Source organism: Lactuca virosa, chromosome 1, assembly GCF_052849685.1.
Source record: "Lactuca virosa cultivar CGN04683 chromosome 1, Lactuca_virosa_CGN04683_v6, whole genome shotgun sequence".
Lineage (NCBI taxonomy): Eukaryota > Viridiplantae > Streptophyta > Magnoliopsida > Asterales > Asteraceae > Lactuca > Lactuca virosa.
Window position 1 is genome coordinate 195834596 of NC_136426.1, and position 22199 is coordinate 195856794.

The following is a 22199-nucleotide window of genomic DNA, read 5'->3' on the forward strand; positions in this document are numbered from 1 at the left end:
AAAAAAGACTCATTCCTTTAGTTACACTCAGGGCAGATCCTTTAGTTACCTGCCACGTGCTAAAAAAAGATGTAAAGAACTGACATGTGGCACTGTTAGGATACTTCTATTAAACGATATATATATATATATATATATATATATAATATATATATATATATATATATTAAAAAGTTATAGAAACATATATCAAATTTATGGTTTTAAATTTTCTACAGATAAAATATAATATTGATACATTATTATATTTGAATATTAAAAAAAATGAGGTAGTGTGTTAAGACCATCCTATCAGCTTTATGTGGTGAGGGAGGATGAGAGGAAAATGATGTGGTGGTGATAGAAGACCAAAAATATGATAAGATGTGATATGAGAACACATTTAAGGTAATCTCCAATGGGAGTTTAATGCATTGTTTAATTGGGAGTTTAATCTCAATAAACTCAAAAGCTCTATCGTGAGAAAATGACTAGGTTTCAATAGAATGAGTTTAAAACCCATTGAACTCTATACCATTTCTCCTCACACGCAGACATGCATACAAACACACACACACACATATATATATATATATATATATATATATATATATATATATATATATATATATATATATATATATTAAAAAAAATCATTTCAAAATTATAATTTGTAATTTTTAATTAATGTTAATTTTAATTGTAGTTTATAATTTTAATTTCATGCTAATTAGTTATTTAAAAAATAATAATAAGTAAAAAAGTTATAAATGATGAGGTAATTTATTAAATCGTATAAAGTTTAATAGATAAAGTTGTATAAGGAGTGCAATTTATATGTGTCAATGAATTAAACTCATATGAATTTCAATGGAGATGACCTAATAGTTAATAGTTAATGTTTTAGACATAAAATAATGGATTAATGGGTGTTGTTTATGGCCAAATATTATTGTGTATAACTTCATATTGACCTGAATGTACCTACCTATGTCAATCCATTGAATTGGTATGAATTTAATGCATGGACCCTTGTGCATTTTTCTGTGCAATATATTATATAAAAAAAACTTTTTGACTATTAAAATTATTACGAGATTGATTAGCGGATTTCACTCGAGCACTATATAACAATTCCATAGTTTCACGATCTTCAAAAATTATGCTGTACACAATAATGGAAGCTAAAACTATTTTCCTTTTAACAGTTCCCTCGGTGTTCCCGGTCTGCAAAAGCTCGTCACTCATAAGTTTCAAATCACCAGCACGCATCACTGCAACACGTCGCCATGTAATAGCTTCCCACAACTCTGCCGCAGCCCCTACACGGGAGAAAGATGCAAAAAAGCGAGTCGTTATCACAGGTATGGGTCTTGTCTCCGTGTTTGGAAATGACGTGGGCACATACTACGACAGCCTTCTAGCAGGGAAGAGCGGAATCAGTTTAATCGATAAATTTGATGCTTCAGCATTCCCAACGCGAATCGGAGGTCAGATTCGTGGATTCGAGTCAAATGAGTATATTGATAGGAAAACTGAGCGCAGACTTGACGATTGTCAACGGTATTGTATTGTTGCTGGGAAAAAAGCACTTGAAGATGCTGGTCTTGGCAGCCATGAACAGTCTAAAGTACGTAAAACCTTCCATTTTTCATGTTTCTAAAATTTGGATTTAATGTGTTATAGTAATTATCCGTGTAGATCAATAAGGAACGTGCTGGTGTGCTTGTTGGGTCAGGACTCGGTGGTGCTACGGTATTGTTTGAAGGTCTAGAGTCTCTAATGGAGAGTGGTTATAAGAAAATTTCACCATTTTTGGTTCCTTATTCTCTATCAAACATGGGTTCAGCCTTGCTCGCTGTTCATCTTGGCTTTATGGGACCAAACTACTCCATCTCAGCTGCTTGTGCGACATCCAACTTTTGCTTCTATGCTGCTGCTAATCATATCCGTGAAGGGAAGGCTGATTTGATGATTGCTGGTGGGGTTGATGCTGTCATTGTTCCCGTGCAATTGGGAGGTTTTGTTGCATGTAATGCATTATCTCAAAGAAACCATGATCCCCAAACTGCTTCTAGACCATGGGACAAAGATAGAGATGGGTTTGTCATGGGCGAAGGTGCTGGTGTCTTGGTAACTTCTCCACCCATCTTGTGATCTGATATACTGATTCTTCATATATACGTGAATGTTGATTTGCTTTGTATGAAGGTGATGGAGAGTTTAGACCATGCAATGAAAAGGGGTGCTCCAATACTTGCGGAATACTTAGGAGGTGCAATAAATTGTGACGCTTATCATATAACTAATCCGAGATTTGATGGGCTCGGTCTTTCATCTTGCATTCAAAGCTGCCTTGTGGATGCTGGGGTGTCGGTGGAGGAGGTGCTTCACTTTTAATTTCTTCATTAACTTACCTTTTAAAAATCTTGAATTTACCTAGTATTAATACAGTACTTTCTTGTGGGTAGGTAAATTACATCAATGCACATGCAACTTCAACAGTGAAAGGAGATCTGGCAGAGGTTAATGCACTCAAGAATGTGTTTAAGAACACCGAAGGGATCAAAATGAACGCCACTAAGGTGCATGAGGACGCCCATAGTCAATTTTGTCTCTTTAATTAGTATCAGCTAGCTCAATATTGACGTAATCTTGTTTTATTTTTTTTATTCAGTCTATGATTGGGCACTGTATGGGAGCAGCTGGAGCTCTAGAAGCCATTGCTACAATCAAAGCTATTCAAACAGGATGGTTGCATCCCACCATTAATCAATTTGTATGTGATACTTGCATTCCTTTACATGTTTGTATTTCATCGTTTCAATTTGATCTTAACGTCCTCATTGAAACTGTAGAACCCAGAACCTGATGTCGAGTTCGACACTGTTGCAAATAAAAAGCAACAGCATGAAATCAACGTTGGTGAGTAGATGTTCCCTTTCTCGATGGTTTGTATATATAACGTGTTTACTTAAGTTCACCTATTTACTTAACCAATTTTGGTATGCAGCTATTTCAAGTTCATTTGGTTTTGGTGGACACAACTCCGTAATAGCATTCTCTGCATTCAAACCTTGACATGTTTATCTGGAAAGTGTTGGAAACTACATGCCCGTTGAGGCATTTAATCAACTTATCAATAATGAGATTGCATCATTACCACATATCGTTTTTCAATGCGTCTATATGTTACGAGTTTCGCAAAACATGACCAAAAGAACTCACGAAACTTACTTTCTATTATTCCTTAGACATGTTAAATTCTCATGTGCTTGCTTGAAGTTTACCATTACTTAAAAGGGTTAGTATCTTACGACTCACTACTAGAAATTAACTAACAACGCTAAATACATTACAAAAAAAATAATAATAAAATAAAAAAAAATAAAAAAAATCTTTGTAGAATTTTTTATGAATTTAACCTCATTTGTATTTTATATATTCTTATAAAATCAATCATATTTTTTCATTTTTTTTATTTAGCCATTTTAGAATGTTTCCTAAATGTTGAGGTTTTATACAATTTTTATTATATTTTTTTCAACAAAAACTCACCTTTTTTTAAAAAAAAACCTTCATATTTTCCAAACCTTTTTGGTTTGTTTGGCTCGTAATTCCTTTATTCTTCAACTTTTTTTTGTTATTTATGGTGTTTTTAATAGTTTTCATCATTAAAATTTAATAATGACATTTAATTTTCAAACACTACACAAATTCGATCCTCTATTACCGATTTTTTTAACCTTATTCCGACGACATGCCGTCAAGAAGCATATACCGACAACAAGTTGTCAGTAAATAATCTTTGATATTGCTTCGTCGCTACAAGTCAAAAAAGTCATATGGATAGATGTTATCGGGATAGAATCTACTTTTAACAAGGTTCTAAAAAGTTCTTCATGACGCACTATGGCTCTAAGACTATTACTTGACATGATGATTAAACAAAATTTCATCTTAATTCCTATAAGTATATAAAAAAGAATAATAGCAGAATATATATATATATATATATATATATATATATATATATATATATATATATATATATATATATATATATATGTTAACGTGACCTTCCACGAATCGTGAAAGCTGAGGATTGACATGGTCGTCAAGTCATAGCTAACGTTATTTAGAACCTTGACTTACACCGACATGTCGTCTCCATAAATTCTGTCGGTACTGATTTTCCAAAAACAAATATATATAATTCCCATCCTGAGGACATGTCGGCTGGATAGGTCAAAACTGATATTTTCGGGAAATTGTTTATCGACGACATATCGCCAGTACAAGTCAAAAATGATTTTCCGGTGACACTTATACTGACGACATGTCATCGGTATAGGTAAAAAATTATTTTTCCAGTGACAAGTGACACCTATGCTGACAACATGCGGTTGTGACAGCTCATTGGATGTTTATTTTATTTTATTTTAGAAATTGTTTTTTTTTTGCCATTTTATGCCTGTTTATTTGTAACAATTCTAGACAATTTGCATTATATACTCATAATAAACAAACATTCAAATTCATAAAACCTTTTAAATATCTAATGCAAACCAAAACGATTATTAATATTCAATAAAAATTGTTCAAAGTGTAATACAAATCAAAAGGATAACAAATGTTAACACACATTGTTCAAAGTGATACAACCAAAACATTAAGATTCATCAACACCTTCCACTAGTACAAAAAGGGCTTTTCCGATGAGAAAAACTAATAGCGATAGGCATTGTATGACGTTTTTTTCTCATTCAGTGCATGAGGAAAGGTCTCATCATTGATGCTAAGTTATGGTGACATTTAATTGTGATGACTATATATAAACCGTAAACCAAAGGGCCTGTGGCATAGCTGTAAGGAGTAACTCTATTAGTTGAAATGTCATAGGTTCAAATCTCATTAAGAGACATACGTGGTATTTAATAGTAGGTGTTAGTTTGGTGTTTCATTATATATATATATATATATATATATATATATATATATATATATATATATATATATATATATATATATATAACCAATGAAAACTTGTTGTTATAGATCAAACATGTCACTATATTATTGTATGGAGTTTTTCGAGTTGTATATATCTTATTTTGTTAATTCTCATCAATAATAGACTTATAAGCATCTTTAATTTATTTTATTATGACTATTATGTACTTTTTGTCATTCGTCTTAATAGCAAAATAACAATTTACTTCCTGACGAAACATTACAACCAGAAGATATTTACACATGGTTAATTACCATCATCATTTCCCCTCATCAAATCAAATTGGGATTTCACCTTCCCCATATACAACTTATCATATTTTCAAAAATTGTCTCAAATATCTTTTTCTGATCTAAAAACAACCAGGGTGTCTGCAAAATCCTTTATCGCCGTTGTTATATCGTTGGAAGAATAAAGCATCAAATCACGTTTTCTTTCTCTCATGTTTCTTAAAATTACTGTGTATTTACCCCTCTTTTTTCCCATTAATGTTCCCATGCATACTCTTAAACAACGTGATAAAAACCCCATGATTTTACAACTTTATAACGATAATAGGATGTCTTGTATATGCCGACACAGGACCAATCACGGTCTTCCCCACACCTTATTAGTTGACATTATAGAAAGAGTTGGATAAACATCTATAAATACTTATTCTTTTTTTTTTTTTTGCAAAAAACTTGTTTATTTTCACACACCCCTTACGTATACTTGCATATCACATTAACATTACTGAAATCAACTCAAATTTTCTTATTAACTTTTAGGTTTAACTTCTTTAGTTGTACAAGAATGAATGAACCGAGAAAGGATCTCATTATCTATAAATATGCCTCAGTTGATCAGCTTCCTTTAAGTCATGGGATGGATTTGCAAAAAACAAAAGAAGCCTTTATAGAAAAATATGCAAATGAAGGAAACCAAGAGACCTTATACTAAAAATAAGAGGTATATTGGAATTGTGATCATCCGAAAACTTATATATTTTGTTGATCTAGTATTGGTACTAATGTAAATATTAATGTTATTTACAAATTGAGTATTTCCATAGTTTTAATTGGAAGGTGTAATTAAGTTCTTAAATAATGCAGAAACTAATGATCATCTTTAAGAAAATTATGTTCTTGGTATGACTTACATCTCCAAAGGGCATCTAGCATGTAATGAAGCTTTGTATATACTAAATACATGTTTTGTTCATATAAAGTTTCCCTTTTATGTCAATATAATTTTGTTAGAAATAAACCTTCACAAGAAGAAAATATTTGTATATTTTTAATCTGTTTTGTTAATATATACCCAATCTTCATTAGGTAACAATTTAAGTTTAATATGTATGGCAAAAATTTGCTTTTTGCGTATTTGTTATGTACGTTATGGTCGAGAAATGGAGCCTATTATATTGGGTTAACTATTATCAATTTCTCATATATAATTTTAGGTTTGGGCCTTCTAAACATTTGTTTTGTTCAATGACACCATGTTATTGGGTAGTGTATGCAAATATACACTATATATGGCAACATAAGCATTCGATATTATCCTTAGTGTACATGCACCCTAGGATTCTAAGTTTTACAATATTAGAAATGTACTTTGAAAACAGACTTCTTAAGCTATAGGAGAAGGATGAAAATACATACCTTTAGACAAAACCAATTTGTCTTCCTTGATTCATTGATCTCTTGTTCCCTTTTATAAGACGAGTAACCAAAGGAGAGTACCTCTAATGTTTCCCCCCAAAAGTCAAGAACCGTTCTAACATCCTGTTTCGAGAAGTTTCTTATTTCGGGATTGCGGATAATAAATTGATCAAGTAAATGCCTTCGGATTCAAGCTAATAGGGCTTAGAACCTATGGATATTGATAAAATTGGTTATGTAATCTAAGCCTTTGGTTTGTGTCTTGGAGTCAAACGGTGAAATAAGAAAAGTGATGCTTCAGACTTCTTTCGTGAATTAAGGATTTTATTTCGGTGTGTGTTAAGTCAAAGGTAATTCGATAGAGTTGTGGGGCTCCTCAATACCTTTCCGTGCATATAAAGAACACTTAAAACACAGCTTAAACGAAGACGTTATGATTGTTTGAAGTTGGAATGGAATTTGGTGAAAACTCGTGCTGATGAGGTGAGAAGTAATTCTCACGACGTGAGGAGCCAGTTCTCATGAGATGAGAAGTAATTATCACGACGTGAGGAGCCTGTTCTCACGAAGTGAGAAGTAATTCTCACGACTTGGGAACTGTGCAACCCAAGCCCACAAATTTTTAGGGTTTTCAAGGTATTTAAAGGTAAGGATTCATGTTTTAGGATATTTTCTTAGCCTCCATCATATCTAGAACCCCTTGTGGAAGCCCTAGCCTCCATTTTCAATATTTTATCATCCCTTCTCCTCTCTCATCCTTTTTGGAGTTTTTGGTGGTTTTGAAGCAATATGCTCATGCAAGATTGATCCTTGAACCTTCGAAATTGATGATCTTAACTTTCATCTATCTTCTAGACCTTTGTAACTTATAAAGTTCCAAGCTTTATTTCATTTCATCTTGGATCTAAGTGTATTTTGGTTTTTTAGTCTATTATAATGATTTTTTAGTAAGAGTTGGGAATAAAGTTTTGATCTGACTTTAACACCTTTTGATCAGTTTAGAATGTTTTCTTGGACCTCATGGACTAGGAAACTCTTGATATTTTTCCTTCCCTATCCGCCATGTAAGTTATTTTGGTAATTTAGGCCATTTTGTTGTATTAAAGTATAGATATTGAAAGCTTGACACATTATTACGGATACAGTTGGAAACTTTATCCATCTAAACATCATGTTGATTCAGATCTGAATGTTGGAGACTTGGACTTAAGGGATTTAGCAGAGAAAGATGCACTCGTGGGCCCTTTGAGACATAAAGACTAGATCTTGGTTGTTTGGACCATCCTAATGGAGAAACTTGGAAACTTTATCCATTATGAAGCTATTTAGGAACCAGATCTGAGGTTATGGGCCTTGGTCTTAAGAGATTAAGCATTTAATGAAGGTTTTGGCCTTCTGACCGAAGTCATGACGTGACATACGATGTGTCACGACATAACGATGCTCATAATCGTGATTGTTCATTTGTTGAATTCGTACAACATGATCAAGGAATAGCCACGACATGACGTTAAATTTGTATAAGCTGATCGTTGACCTTGTGGACTTTGACTGTTGATTTTTTTTGACCAATTTGACTTTTGGTCAAACTTGTGTAGAATTGAATATTTGACTAAGGATTGGTCTCGGTTTTGTTTTAGAAACTTTGGGATGGTTGTTCTAATGTTGAGGTAGTTGTTGGGCTTCTGTTAAGTAATCCAAGCGAGTCTTCTCACCATACTCGTGGATCAAAGGCGCCAATGTCAACCCATTGATTTGTATATGTAGGATGCATGTATCTGTATGACTATTGTTGGTATGATTGTATGGTGTATACATGGAGTCGATCTGGGTTCAGTGTCATTATGAAATCGAGGTTGATATGGACGTGGAGGTTGTTACGGACCTGACACACCTACATGTTGTTATATGGAATCATTATGGACTCGGGGTTGTTACGGACCAGACACATCTATGTGCTATTATATATATATATATATATATATATATATATATATATATATATATATATATATATATATATATATATATATATATATATATATATATATATATACTGGTAGCGTACCCGCGCGATGTAGCGATGGCGATTTGTTTTCGAACGAAAGTTAGTGTCATTTCGGTGGTCGTCAATTTGTTTCCTTTCGATTTGTTTCATTCCGACGAGTTGTTCCTTTCGCCGATCAGTTGTCTCTAGACGAGCAGCAAATAACAATTTCCGTCTATTACCCTTTACAGCGGATGGCGATTAGTTTCGTTTAATAAATAATGTTAAGATAATGATAAATTTCCATTTTATTTGTTTCATTTTGAATTGAAAATGTATAAATATGTTATATTAAATATAAAAATATTGAACTACGTTTAAAATAAAATATGTTATCTTTTTTGCGGGTCTATAGATGATATGAACATGTGAAAAGTTAAATATTAAATTATGTATCGCTTTTTCTTGTTTTTTTCACTAAGCTGATTTTTAAGGATTCCTGTCCAAACACTTAAACTTAGCTTATTGTGGTGAGAATAAACAATAACCAATAAGCACCCTCTTTTTTTCATATCAAACACCCTCTTAGTTTGTAGTATAGGTGAACATAATAACCCAAATGTAAAAATTTACAATATAATTTGTCACACCCCAAAACCGGAACGGCGGAAACGTTCGGGGGTGGAGGACGTCATGTTTAGTATCACAAGATATGCATTATAGTAAGCAAGTAATGAACAACCATTTCATTTGAAAGAAAGTGTTTACAATGTGTGTGTTCACAAAACATAGAATTCATAAGCAAATAACAAAACAAGACTTGAAGCTATTATGCTCCATCTTCTGAATTCCCAGCACGAGTACCTATTGATGAATCAAAGAATCGAGTAATGAATTAATCAGAGTATGAATTCAAGTATGAATGTGAGATTTGAACACAGAATGTGAATATGATCTGTTATGCTCTATTACACTTTCGAATTCTTTACAGAGTAAAAGAGACAAGTCTGTAAAAGTTCTTATCTACCTCTAGTAAATAACCCTATATATAGGGAACTGAAAGCGTACAAAAAATATACTAAGGCTTTGACACTAACGCTTCGAACATAAGCGCCTTAGTAAAATACATTACAAAATATTCGAAGAGTACAAAACATACTTCGACTAATTACAACATTTCGACCCTTACAATCTCCCCCTTTGTAATAATAGTCGAAGTCTTTAATTTGTAAGATGTGTGATGGAATACAACAACACCCTTCGAATCTCCGTATACCACGATATAATCTTTTTCAACTCTTTCTTATCTCCTTCATTATTCTTCTTGGAATAATTCATACGAACAATTAGGTTCGTATATTGAGAAGTTGAGTACCTTTCCACTTCGCACGCTTGGAACAAAAACCGCTTTGACTTACCAGCTTTGTCTTTCCCTGCGAAGACAATTCCAAAAGGTTTCAGGCATATCTCACCATCAGCATATTTCTTTAATTATGTATGTGTCTTCGAAGGAGCCATTGGAGCTGTTATTTCCATTCCTTTAGCCGTAGCTAACTCCACATCAGTAAGTGCCAAACACTCATAGTAATTTTCGATAAAAATTTTGATGTGAGCAACTCCAAAGTAATGCAACTTGTATAAGATCATACAAGTTCATTGATGGAAAATCTGCAACAGTGAATTCGCAAATTTTTCCATCTGCCCTGACAACCACATATTTAAAATTTTGGACTGTGTTTTCGAAAACTACATCCCTTTTCATACTTATCACCTTCTTGATTTTGATTAAAGACCACACTTCTTCAGGGGCTTTACCAAGAACAGCATGAAAACGAATTTTCATGTGTGTACCTTCATCTTTCTCTTTAAAATTCCCTTCGGCCTTGAACTGAGGCATGATAAACATCATTTCTTTTATCGGGAAATCCAACTGGCTTGCATCAGTATTTGTAAACAAATAGCTTTGTTTTGGTTTCTTTTCAAACGAATACATGTGAGTGAATGCAACCTTGGCCTTGATTGTTTCTCCTATACATCGGTATTTGTAAACAAATAGTGTTTCGTTGGATCCCCTTTATTCATTCCCTTCTGATCATTAGCACGCTGAGCCATTATGCTTTGAACTATTCTGAGCTTTTCTATTTCGGCTTCAGCTTCAACCTTCTTTTCTTCTTTTGACTTTTCCACAAGAATTGATTTCCCTTTATCTTTCTTGGTTGGATTATCAATTGTTTCTTTTGGAATCGAACCACTTCCACCAGTCTCCGAAGATTTACCAATTACAATCCCTTTCGAAAAAGTTTTTGTAATGGGTAATGTTGTTACAACTGTTGAAGTCACCATCTCAGCCGAAACTATTACTGGCTTTGTTGTTGGGATTTTTGAAGAAAAGACTTTTCCCACAACTTTCGCATCCTCACCACTAGCCTTCGACTCTGTAGTTTTTCTTTCCCCCCCTTGCACCCCTGTGAAAACAGGCGGGGCATTTGTTGTTGGAAGAAGGCTGGATATGCGAAAGAGAGGGGCAAGTTGTTTGTTGAGAATGGCTTCGAATTGTACAAACTTCTGAGATAAGCATTCAGGAGTAATCAATGAAGAAGACATTGTCCTATCAGAAATCTCCTTTAACTCCTTGAGCAACTTAAGCACCTCCTCAAAGCTTGCATTTTCGAATGTTGAAATTTGAGTAATTTGAGGACTCAAATTTTCATATAACTTAACAAACCTAGTGACTGCATCACAAATGATATCAACTTTTTGATGCAATGATGCATAGTCATGTTGAACTGTTGCTATTTCTCTTTTCATATCTTCACGAAGTTCATGAATTTGCAAGTTAACATCTTCTCGAACTTTCTTCACATCTTGAATAAGAAGAACATGTCTTTCCTTGGCAACATTCTTCAACTCTCTCAGGTCACCAGTAAACTTCGAACTCTGAGAATTAATCCGAATTTCATTGTTTTGATCATTATGATCAATTTTCTCCAAGAGTCGAGATTCAGAATCTTTAAGCATCCCCGATACTTGACTGATGATTCTGGATTCAAATACCTTCAGCAATGAATCAACTTCAAGACTTGAAACAGACGAACCAACCCCTAGATCTACTTGGGATTGAATGACAGAATTCAACTTTTGATTTAAAATCTTGAACTGCTTCATAGTCATCAGCATGTGATCTGGAAACTGTTCTTCGTCTTCATGAAATTCCAATTCATCAAACATTCCTCCAAACCCCTCATTATCAGTTTCTGTATCCATAAAAACAGTTTCTTGAATAGGTGAACTTGGTTTGGGTGTGTCAGTGGATTGAGAAGAAAAAAGAGAAGTGAAGGGTTGATTGATAATGTGCTCGAATGTAGGTGAATCTATTGTTGAAGTAGGAAGAGCAGAAGTAGATGGACCTGTAGCTTCATTCTTCGAACCTCCTTCACCCATATTGACATGTGCATCCGTATCAGATACGTGTGCAGGGATGCCTGAAGTTCGAACCTCCTCAGGAACTGATTTGGCAATCGAAACTTCGGGTGGTATGACGACTCTCTTCTCAGGAGTAGAAGTTTCTGTGATAAGATTAAACTCTGGAGTTTCTGGAATTCTTTCACTTCATCCTCAGTTGACTCAGTAGAAATCAAAAGTTTGTGAGTCTTCTTCTTCTTCTTCTTCGACAAACGTTTTGCCATATCTTCAGCCCTTCGTTTTTTTGACACAGGAGAAACAGGTGCTGGCACTTCCCTAATTAAAACGCCTTGATGACTGATTTGAGGCTTTCGAATCATTTGTTGTGTGGGAGACTTGCATTTAAGGGAAGACTTCATTTTAATTCTTCGAAAAATTCCAGTCTTCGAAGGAATGATAACATTTTCTTGTGTTTCCTCAAGAATGGACTCAACCACTTGAGTCTCAGCAACAGATACTTCAACCGTTTCAGCCTTCTTCTTGGGAGATTTCGAAGATTTTGACTCAGTTTCAGTCTTCTTCGTCTTCTTGGATTTCGTATCTTCTCTATCCAATAATACACCAGTTTCAATTGTAGTATCGATAGTCTGCAAATATGCCACCAAGACAGAGTTCGAAGGATCAACTCTTTTAAGCATTGCATCGGGAATACGAGCCACTGATGGAAAAATATCAGCATTGTCTGTAACATCCTTCGGATAGTGGTATGGTTGAAAAACTGCTCTTTCTTCATCATCAGGTACTAAAACACATTCCTTATTGTAGAAATGTTGCAAGATCAAGCTCCAATATCTTGCACACGAAATGCCATGAATAACATTCGTATATTCTACTCGCTTTTGAAATTCCTTCCATAATTGAGTAGAATAGTCCACTTGAATATCATAATATATGCCAGCAACCATGGCATAAACTTCCATCCTTCCTTTATCAAGACCAACGGATCGCCCAGTCAAACATCTTAGAAAAATTCCAAATAAGAAATTCCAGATTCGTGGAAGTCTAGATTTCTTAAAATCACTAATCTTGGACAATGGTGGCTGATATCCCATCTCATTGAACATGTAAACAATTTGTGGAAAAGTACATGAAACATATGGAGGCAAATTCGGAATATCAAGAATTGGACAGAATAGTTTCTTGGTTAGCCTGACCTTTTTATCGTTCACCAGATGAAACGTAATCGTATCAGATGCTTTGTTGTATGTTGCAGTCGATCCTGCTTGAGAAAGCCAAGACAATGGAACAGAGAAAGAGTTGAACATTGCTTTAGCCAAAACCGAGTTCTTCAAAGCAACTATGAGCATCTTTAATTCTTCCGGATACAGAGAAACTTCACCCTCCAAGTAGTAGTTTGTTGCTTGAATCTTCATTAATGGTAATGAAGAGGCATCTTCAGTTGTATGGGAATCAACATGAGCAGACGTCGCCATTGTTAGGGTTTGAAGAAGATGATGAACAGAGAATTTTGGGAAATTTGCTTTTTGATCGCTTAAATGGACAATGAACCCTTGAATCCCCTTTTATATGTAACCCTGAAGTTTGAATTTGAAGCGGGATGTGTATTTAATGAAATCCGACGTGGCATCTTGAAAGTCGGACCATTACTGCTGAAAAGTAGCCATGCGTCAAAAAGTAGTTGTCACATCACCTTGAAAACCGGACAGAATACCATACGTCATTTAAAAACAGCCTGTCTTGTGATCACCAAGAGTATTGTAACGGTTAGAACCCTTCGTATGGAAGCAAGGCTCTTTCACTTTTGGGATGAAAAGCGAAGTCATATGCCAGAAGTTCGAAATCATCAGCCTGAGTTGGTATTACTCAGAACCTCAAGGATTTCGTGAGTGCTGTGTTCCAAAGAATAGAGAAGTGAAACAAATATAAGAAAAATATGGGATATTGTGATGTCAAACCATTGACACAAAAGCAGATTAAATCCCGAGCAAAGATTACTTCATTAATCATTAAGAGAAATGATCAATAGCTTGTGTGGGTTCCCGTGAATTACAATCGAACACTTGTTGATAAGTATCGAAGGGCTTCTTTTATAATGTTTCGTGGGTAGTTTAAAAAATTTCGTTACATGTTATCCTAAACATAAGGTGAAAAATTGTAACAGAAATTACTTGTTTGACCAGTGTAGTCAGTGACAAGTTTGCTTTGAAAAATGTTGATATGACTAGGATATTCGAATGAAACTCACACGGAAATCATATTCAAGAAAAAATTTATATGTTGGATCTTGTTGGGTAACAAACATCGTGGGTTTCGAATGTTTGATCAAGACCACTCATTCGAAATGAATATGATTTGGAGTTTCGAATTTTGGTACAGAAATAAAAGTTTCGTGAAAATCTGGAACTGAGTTCCCCATCAATTCCTTAAAAGTTAATGATTTTGGGTTTCACTTTCATCACGGTCTCATGATGTCAGATAATTGACACAGGGTTTTGATATATCTAAGTCTCGATGGGTTTGATCAGAGACCTCTCGGACATATGTCTTTGTATGTGATCGTGAAAGAATTTTATGGATGAAAAAGATTGATGTAAGACACGGAAAGTACCTCTGTTATTTTTGGACCAAACAGTAAACTCTTAACTCATTTTGAGAAGAGTAAGGTAGCTCAGAGACTAATATGAATATAAGCCTGATTGGGAAGAAATCTTCGTATGAATAATTTCATTAAGGCTTTCATACACACATATTGAGTCATGGAGGCTTTGGTCAACATGCAGCAGCATGCTTCTAGGGACAACCTAACTAGTGCGAAAGATGAAAAATTTATCAATTCATACGAAAAATGTACCTTACCCTAGTACTGCAAAGATAATCCCTTTTTGTATCGTCATGATAATCTGCAACAAAATACTAAAAAGAAGTAAGAATTAAAATATTTTTGTTGTTTTGAATTTTTCGAAAATAAAGACAAAATAAACGAAAATCTTTTTATATTTTTGGAAATTTTCGAAAATTAAATGACAAAAAAAAAAAGAAAATCTTTTTGGATTTTTAAAATTTTCGAAAAGTAAATGACAAAAGTAAAAGAAAATCTTTTTGGATTTTTGATTTTTCGAAAATAAAGACAAAACAAACGAAAATCTTTTTGGATTTTTGAATTTTCGAAAATGAAATGACAAAACTAAACAAACCCTTTTTGGATTTTTGGATTTTTCGAAAATTAAAAAAAATATACTGTACTTGTTGCAAACACACGAAATTTTGTCATTCCTTTATTATTGACAAATGTACGAATTCGAAGAGGTCGAAGCGTTGACTATGAACAGTAACCTCAGAATCAACCCTTAAAAGAAGTGATAAATGTGCGAATTCGAAGGGGTCGAAGCGTTGACTATGAACAGTAACCGCTGAATGCTGAATGACTTTGCTTTATCTTTTATTCAGCGCCTCTGATTCATTCCTTGTCAACCATCATTCTCCTTTTTCGCATGGAACAGAATTTCCATCGATCATTCCAAGCCCTTCTATTATTCTCACAAGGGATTTTTCATCTAAAGGTTTCATGAATATATCAGCTAACTGATCAGTTGTTTTCACGAAATGTACTTCAATATTTCCATCCTCCACGTGATCTTTAATGAAATGATAACGAAGAGCTATATGTTTAGTCTTCGAATGCTGCACAGGATTATGACAAATTCGTATTGCACTTTGAGAATCACAATATAATGGAATCTTTTTCATATTTATTGCATAATCACGCAATTGACTTTGAATCCATATTATTGGCGAAGTGCAAGCAGCAACAGCCACATATTACGCTTCAACTGTTGAAATTGATACGCATGTTTGATTTTTTGACTGCCAGCTTACCAATTTGCCATCAAGAAATTGACATCCACCACTTGTGCTTTTTCGATCAAGATTACAACCACCCAAGTCAGCATCCGAATATGCTTGTACAAAGAACCCAGTGTTCGAAGGATACCACAATCCTAACGAAATTGTTCCTTTAAGATAACGAAAGATATTCTTCACAGCAGTGAGATGTGGTTCTCGTGGATTAGACTGATACCTTGCACAATTACACACAGAAAACATGATATCAGGTCTACTAGCTGTGAGATAAAGTAATGAACCAATCATGCTTCTATATAAAGTTATGTCAACAACAGGTTTATCTAACGACGGTGTTAGCTTGATGCCCGTTGCCATTGGAACTCGTAACTTCGTGCTATTCGTCAGTCTAAACTTTTCTAGCAGATTCTTCGTATATTTTTCTTGATTGATAAAAATTCCTTCTCTGTTTTGACAAATATTCAAACCAAGAAAATTATTGATTTTTCCCATCATGCTCATTTCGAACTTACTCTTCATCAAATCTTTGAAATCTCTAGACAAAGCAGGGTCAGTTGAGCCAAAAATAATATCATCAACATATATTTGAACAAGCATTAGATGATTCCCCACTTTCTTTCGAAATAATGTGGGATCAACGGATCCTTGTTTAAATTTAGATTGTTTCAAAAATGAGGTTAGAGTTGCATACCATGCTCGTGGTGCTTGTTTCAAACCATAAACTGCCTTATCTAAAATATAAACATGATTTGGAAATTCTTCGTTAATGAAACCTGGGGGTTGTTCCACGTATACTGTTTCTTCAAGCTCTCCATTTAGAAATGCACACTTCATGTCCATTTGATAAACATCAAAGTCCTTGTGAGCTGCATAAGCCAGAAATATACGAACCGCCTCGAGTCTTGCGACAGGGGCAAAAGTTTCTTCATAGTCGATTCCTTCTTGTTGTGAATATCCTTTGACAACAAGTCTGGCTTTGTTTCGAACAATATTTCCATCTTTGTCGGTTTTATTTTTGTAAATCCATTTTAACCCGACAATCGAAACATTTTTAGGTTTAGGAATTAATCTCCAAACCTTGTTTCGTTCGAATTCAGACAATTCAGATTGCATTGCAACAACCCAATCTGAGTGTTCCATTGCAATCTTAACTGTTTTTGGTTCAATTTTAGAGATGAAAACATTGAACATGCAAAATTCTTGATGAGTATTCAATACCTCATTCTTTGCACGAATTTGAGCTCTTGTTAAAACTCCCTCTTGTGGATTCCCAATTACTTGATCCTTCGGATGATCTATTGTCCATTTTTCCATTGGAGGATATGCTGGATCAAATTCCAAAGGTGCATCTTCGTATATATCATCGTGTTCTGAGCCTATAATTGAACAAGCATCATTAAAATCATTATTATCTTTAATATTTTCTGAATGCTCCCCCTCAACATCATCATTCATCCTTTCTTTCTCCCCCTCGAAAGAATGCTGTTCGTTATCTAATGAATTCGAATCCAAGTGCTCCCCCTCCACTGGATGGTGTTGCATACTTTCGTGTGACAACCCGAAATTTCTAGCTTACATTCTTCATTTCTATCAAAGTTAGCCTCGTTTTGCTATTTTATAATGATGTTTTGAGTCTATATGAGTGCTTAAGGCTTAGTATAATCAGGATACGTGTCGTAGGATGGGTTAGAATGTGTGTAGCTTCGCAAAAACGGGCCAAACACACCAAACTAGGTGTGTGCGGCCGCACACCAGAGTGTGCGGCCAGCCAGCCGCACACAGCCAACCGCACACCCCTCCAGCCGCACTCTCCCTCCTATATATACTACCTTTGGTCAATTTGATCATTTCTTACACTTCTTCAAAGCTAGGACCCGAAAATCCTCTCAAGTATCATCCGAAAAGGTAACATCTTTCACCAAGAACACCAAGAACACCAAGAACACCAAGAACACCAAGAACACCATGTGTACGGCCGCACACACATGCTGGCCGCACACCTGGCCGCACACACACATATAATTTGTGTTTTGGCCATGCACTCTCTTGTGTAGCCTTATAACCCTTTCATACAATCATATATGATTGTAACACTTAATTCTAAGTGTTTTTATGTCCCTAAGGCGTATCCCTAACACTTTTAGTGGTTATATTCGTGGGATGTATTCATATATGTATGATTATATGTTAAATAGGAATTGTTTGTGCTCAAGACTCCAATTGACACCCAACAATCCTATATCGATCTTTCATTCGAGTTACTCACTACAGGTGAGTTCATACCTCCTTAATTAACCTTTTAAATGTTTTTAAATGCTTTTCTGGGGGGGGGGGAATACAAGTTGAACAATTATAGTTATTATATCAATCACATGTGATCAATAACTACCAAACAAATGGTTTTCTTACTTTTCAAACTGTTTATCAAACTGTTTTATCTCAAACTACTTTACAAAATTCTTTTACTTGTCAAATACTTTTATTAAACTCTTTTAACTTATATTCTGTGTATCTATATAGATATAGTTATATAAGTAGGATAGAAAGGACTTACGACTGCTAGCCTACCTTGCTTCCTGTTCCTTGTTTGGTTGTGGACTTAGGGTATCAAGGTTAGTTGTCCGAAGGTCGTTTGAATCCTAGTTATATATTATGTATATGTATATAGATATAAAAGGTTATTTCTTTCACCCAGTACTATGCCCTTGGGTAGCAAGGGTATACAAACATGTTCATACATTGCTAGTAAACTACTATGGGAGTAGTTTAGGAAGATACTATTACTAGAACAATGAAACATACATTGAGTCAGTTCATACATCAGTCAATACATACTATGATGAGAAACAAACATAAAACAGAGTGATGAGAAACAAACATGAAACAGAGTGATGAGAAAGAAACATACAGGCTAGACAGAGAAAGAAGACACAATACAGCTAGCACACAATTCACATAACATTTACATTAATACATTTATGTGAGCCATTAAACAAGGCATGACACTACCTGGCATGACTGTTTTTGTATCAGAATCTCCTTAATTGGGAAGCGTATGAGTTTGTGTATAGATCTATACTGGATTGACTATCCTACACCTTGCTGCTCGCTACAGTGGGACTTGCAAGTCTACGGGTGCCAAACGTCATTTTTACGGCATCTTACATTGTCGTGTTTCAGCTAAGTCGGTAGCAAGATACAGGCCGATCACATGTTACCTTAAAATATACATTTGGCTTAAGGTAGTTAGTACATCAGTAGTTACTTAATACTACATTACAGTACTATAACATTTTCCCTTTACATTTTACTTTGTGATAATCACACAATAAACAATAATGTAAAAACTATAATTTTGGTTAATGATAGTCGGATTTGGGAAAATACACACTTTTACAAGAAACACACAAACAGATACTAGATGCCTTGGTAGAAGGCTACTTTTAGTAGGAAACATAGGGTTTTCTAGGAGAGTTCAAAAAAATACAAAACTTTTACAAACATACACAGTATATCTTACAAAACATCTTACAAATGCTATCATACAAATATAGACACTAATATACTTATGATCTCACCAACTTTAAAGCTGATAAACTCTTTCAAAATAACTTGTATTCTCAGGTCACCAGTAGACAGGTACCGGAGCCAGGTTTTGAGAAGATGGAGTTTGTTCAAGACTCATCTTCAATTTTTGATGTATATTGTTTTGGTGTCTTTATAAACTTGACAGAACACACTGGTATGAAATTATATTATTAATGCAATGGATGATGTTGTTGCTTGTTTACTACTTGCATTGTTATGATACTGTACATGACGTCCTCCACCCCAGAACGTTTCCGCCGTTTTTAGGTTTTGGGGTGTGACATTTCGCCAATTTCTGGAGAATTTGATGTTGATGAATCATTATGCTTTGTTAGTTCAGAGATATGATTATCACTTGCATTGATTTCAGCATCAACAGCATAATCTGAAATTCCAAAAGTTAAATCATAATCAATATCTAGTGGTTGTGAGGATTCAGATTCATCTTGTATGTTTTTCAGAATTGGATGATTTTCAAACTGAGTTGTTGTTTGTTTAATGTAGTAATCATCAAATGTAAGATTAAAAGTTTCTTCAACTTTTCGTGTTCTTTTATTCAATTATGCGAATATCCCAAGAAAATCCCTTCATCTGCTTTTGCTTGAAATTTCGTAAGATTATCCTTGAGATTCATAATGAAGCACTTGCATCCGAAAACATGGAAAAATTTGACGTTAGGTTTTCGATTGTTGAGAATTTCATATGGAATAATATTAAATCGACGATGAATGAAGGATCTGTTTTGAGTAAAACGTGCAGTTGAAACTACTTCAGCCCAAAGGTATTGTGGAAGATTCGCATATGCCAACATAGTCCTTGCCGCTTCGCATAGAGACCTATTTCTTCGTTCAACAACACCATTTTTTTGTGGTGTGTATGGAGATGAAAAGTTATGTGAAATCCCTTTGTCCTCCAAAAATGAATCAAAAACATTGTTCTTAAATTCAGTTTCATGATCACTCTTAATTTTTCGAACAATCTTCTTCAATGTCGTTTCCATATTTTTGATAAAATCAATCATGATTTGTGCAACTTCGGATTTAAGCCTGAGAAAATAAACCCACGTAAATCTGGAAAAGTCATCGACAATAACTAAAATATACCGTTTCTTGTTGAGAGTTGAAACAGTCGAAGGACCACACAAATCAATATGTAAAAGCTCCAGAGGTGCAACAATTTTCGAATCTATTGTTATTGGATGACCTTGTTTATGTTGCTTGCCAACTTCAAAAGCTGGACATAAAGAATCATTGTCAAAATTAAGTACAGGTAAACCTCTTACCAAATCTTGTACCACAAGTTTATTGATGTTTCGAAAATTAAGATGAGAAAGTCTTCGATACCAGAGCCAACTTAAGTCTGTTGTTGTTTCGAAAGAAGACATATAGCAGGTTTCCCTACTATCGGATTGATATCCAAAGTGAACATGTCACCCTTCCTTTTGGATTTCAGTAATACTTCTTTTGTGTTGACATTCGAAATTACACTCCCTTCTTCGTTAAAAAGAACTTGATTGCCAGTGCCCACAACAAGTTGAGAAACACTTATCAAATTATGTTGAAGACCTTCAACATATGCAACTCGATTCACTGTGAATTGTCCATTTGTGATCTTCCCATATCCTTTGACTTGGCATTTTTGATTGTTCCCAAACTTCACTACTCTAGCATTTTTGAGACTTCAAAAATCTCGTAAATTCTCCTTCTTCCCAGTCATGTGACGAGAGCAACCACTATCGATGTACCATTTGTTATCATATTGCTCGTCACATAGTACCTACAATCAATTGAAAAATTTAGGTACCCAAGGCTTTTTCGGTCCTTGGAAATTAGATTTCAATTTCGAATGTAATGAAGAACTTTTAACCGAATCACAAACTTTGGTTTTGATACTATCAATTATGTTTACTTCTTCATTTAAAGGAACCGAAACATAAGTGTTTGATGGTTTCGAATGTTCACTGACATTACCCTTCGAATTCTGAGTTTGTGAATGAACATTCTTTTCTTTTATTACTGGTTTCCAAGCTTTGACTGAAATGTTCGAATCCTTAGAAGATGAACTACCATTTGATGAAGTATTCACATATTTTTCATATGCATCGTGAATTTGCTCCTTTGAATATTTATTTGACTGATACATCTTTCCTTTGCCTTCAAGCCAATGATCAATGTTCTTCCTTGAAGTCATTCCTTTTTCCCATGAAGTTTTCATTGTTTCTTTCTTCATATGATTAGGAAAGTTAGGCTTTTGAGGAACAAAATCAACTTTTGGTTTTGTTATATGAGATTGACTATAAGACGTATCAACTGTTGATTTAAAATGTTGATGTTGAAAGAATTTTTGATTTGAATTTGATGTTTTTGAAAAATTTGGTTTAGAAACATTCGAAAACTTTGTTTGATTATTCACTTCAGACCTTGAATGTGTTGTTTGAGAGAAAAGTAGTCTTTTGGTTGAAAAAGAGGGATTTTTAGCTTTGAAAACATTTTTGGGTGATTGTGATTCAGACATCTTTTGAGACTCAACATTCTGCCAAAATATTTTCTTTCTTGCTTGTCTTTTTAAAACGTTGTTTTCCTTCGAAAATTTGTCAATTTGGTCATTAAAGTCCTTAGAGTTTAGTTTGACAACCTTTTCATTTTCCTTTACAACTTGTTTTGAAAATTCTTTTTCAATTTTTGATTTTTCAACCCATTGT

The 22199-nt window shown here is 34.4% G+C and overlaps 1 protein-coding gene across 1 annotated transcript; it reads left to right on the forward strand.

The window, feature by feature from the left end:
- Positions 1 to 1089: 1089 nt before the first annotated feature.
- LOC145108095 (3-oxoacyl-[acyl-carrier-protein] synthase I, chloroplastic-like) lies at positions 1090 to 3249 on the forward strand. The gene is made up of 7 exons (XM_079045094.1): positions 1090 to 1609; positions 1681 to 2112; positions 2191 to 2364; positions 2451 to 2564; positions 2657 to 2758; positions 2838 to 2904; positions 2993 to 3249. The coding sequence occupies exons 1-7, from the start codon at positions 1142 to 1144 to the stop codon at positions 3058 to 3060; spliced, it is 1425 nt and encodes a 474-aa protein (XP_078901220.1). The 5' UTR covers positions 1090 to 1141; the 3' UTR covers positions 3061 to 3249.
- Positions 3250 to 22199: the final 18950 nt, after the last annotated feature.

Excerpts from the sequence above, each read along its gene's own strand:
- LOC145108095 (XM_079045094.1), top strand. The coding sequence starts at position 1,142 with ATGCTGTACACAATAATGGAAGCTAAAACTATTTTCCTTTTAACAGTT. Across the intron at positions 2,565-2,656 it reads TCAAAATGAACGCCACTAAG|TCTATGATTGGGCACTGTAT; the intron begins GTGCATGAGGAC and ends TTTTTTATTCAG. Across the intron at positions 2,905-2,992 it reads ACAGCATGAAATCAACGTTG|CTATTTCAAGTTCATTTGGT; the intron begins GTGAGTAGATGT and ends TTTGGTATGCAG.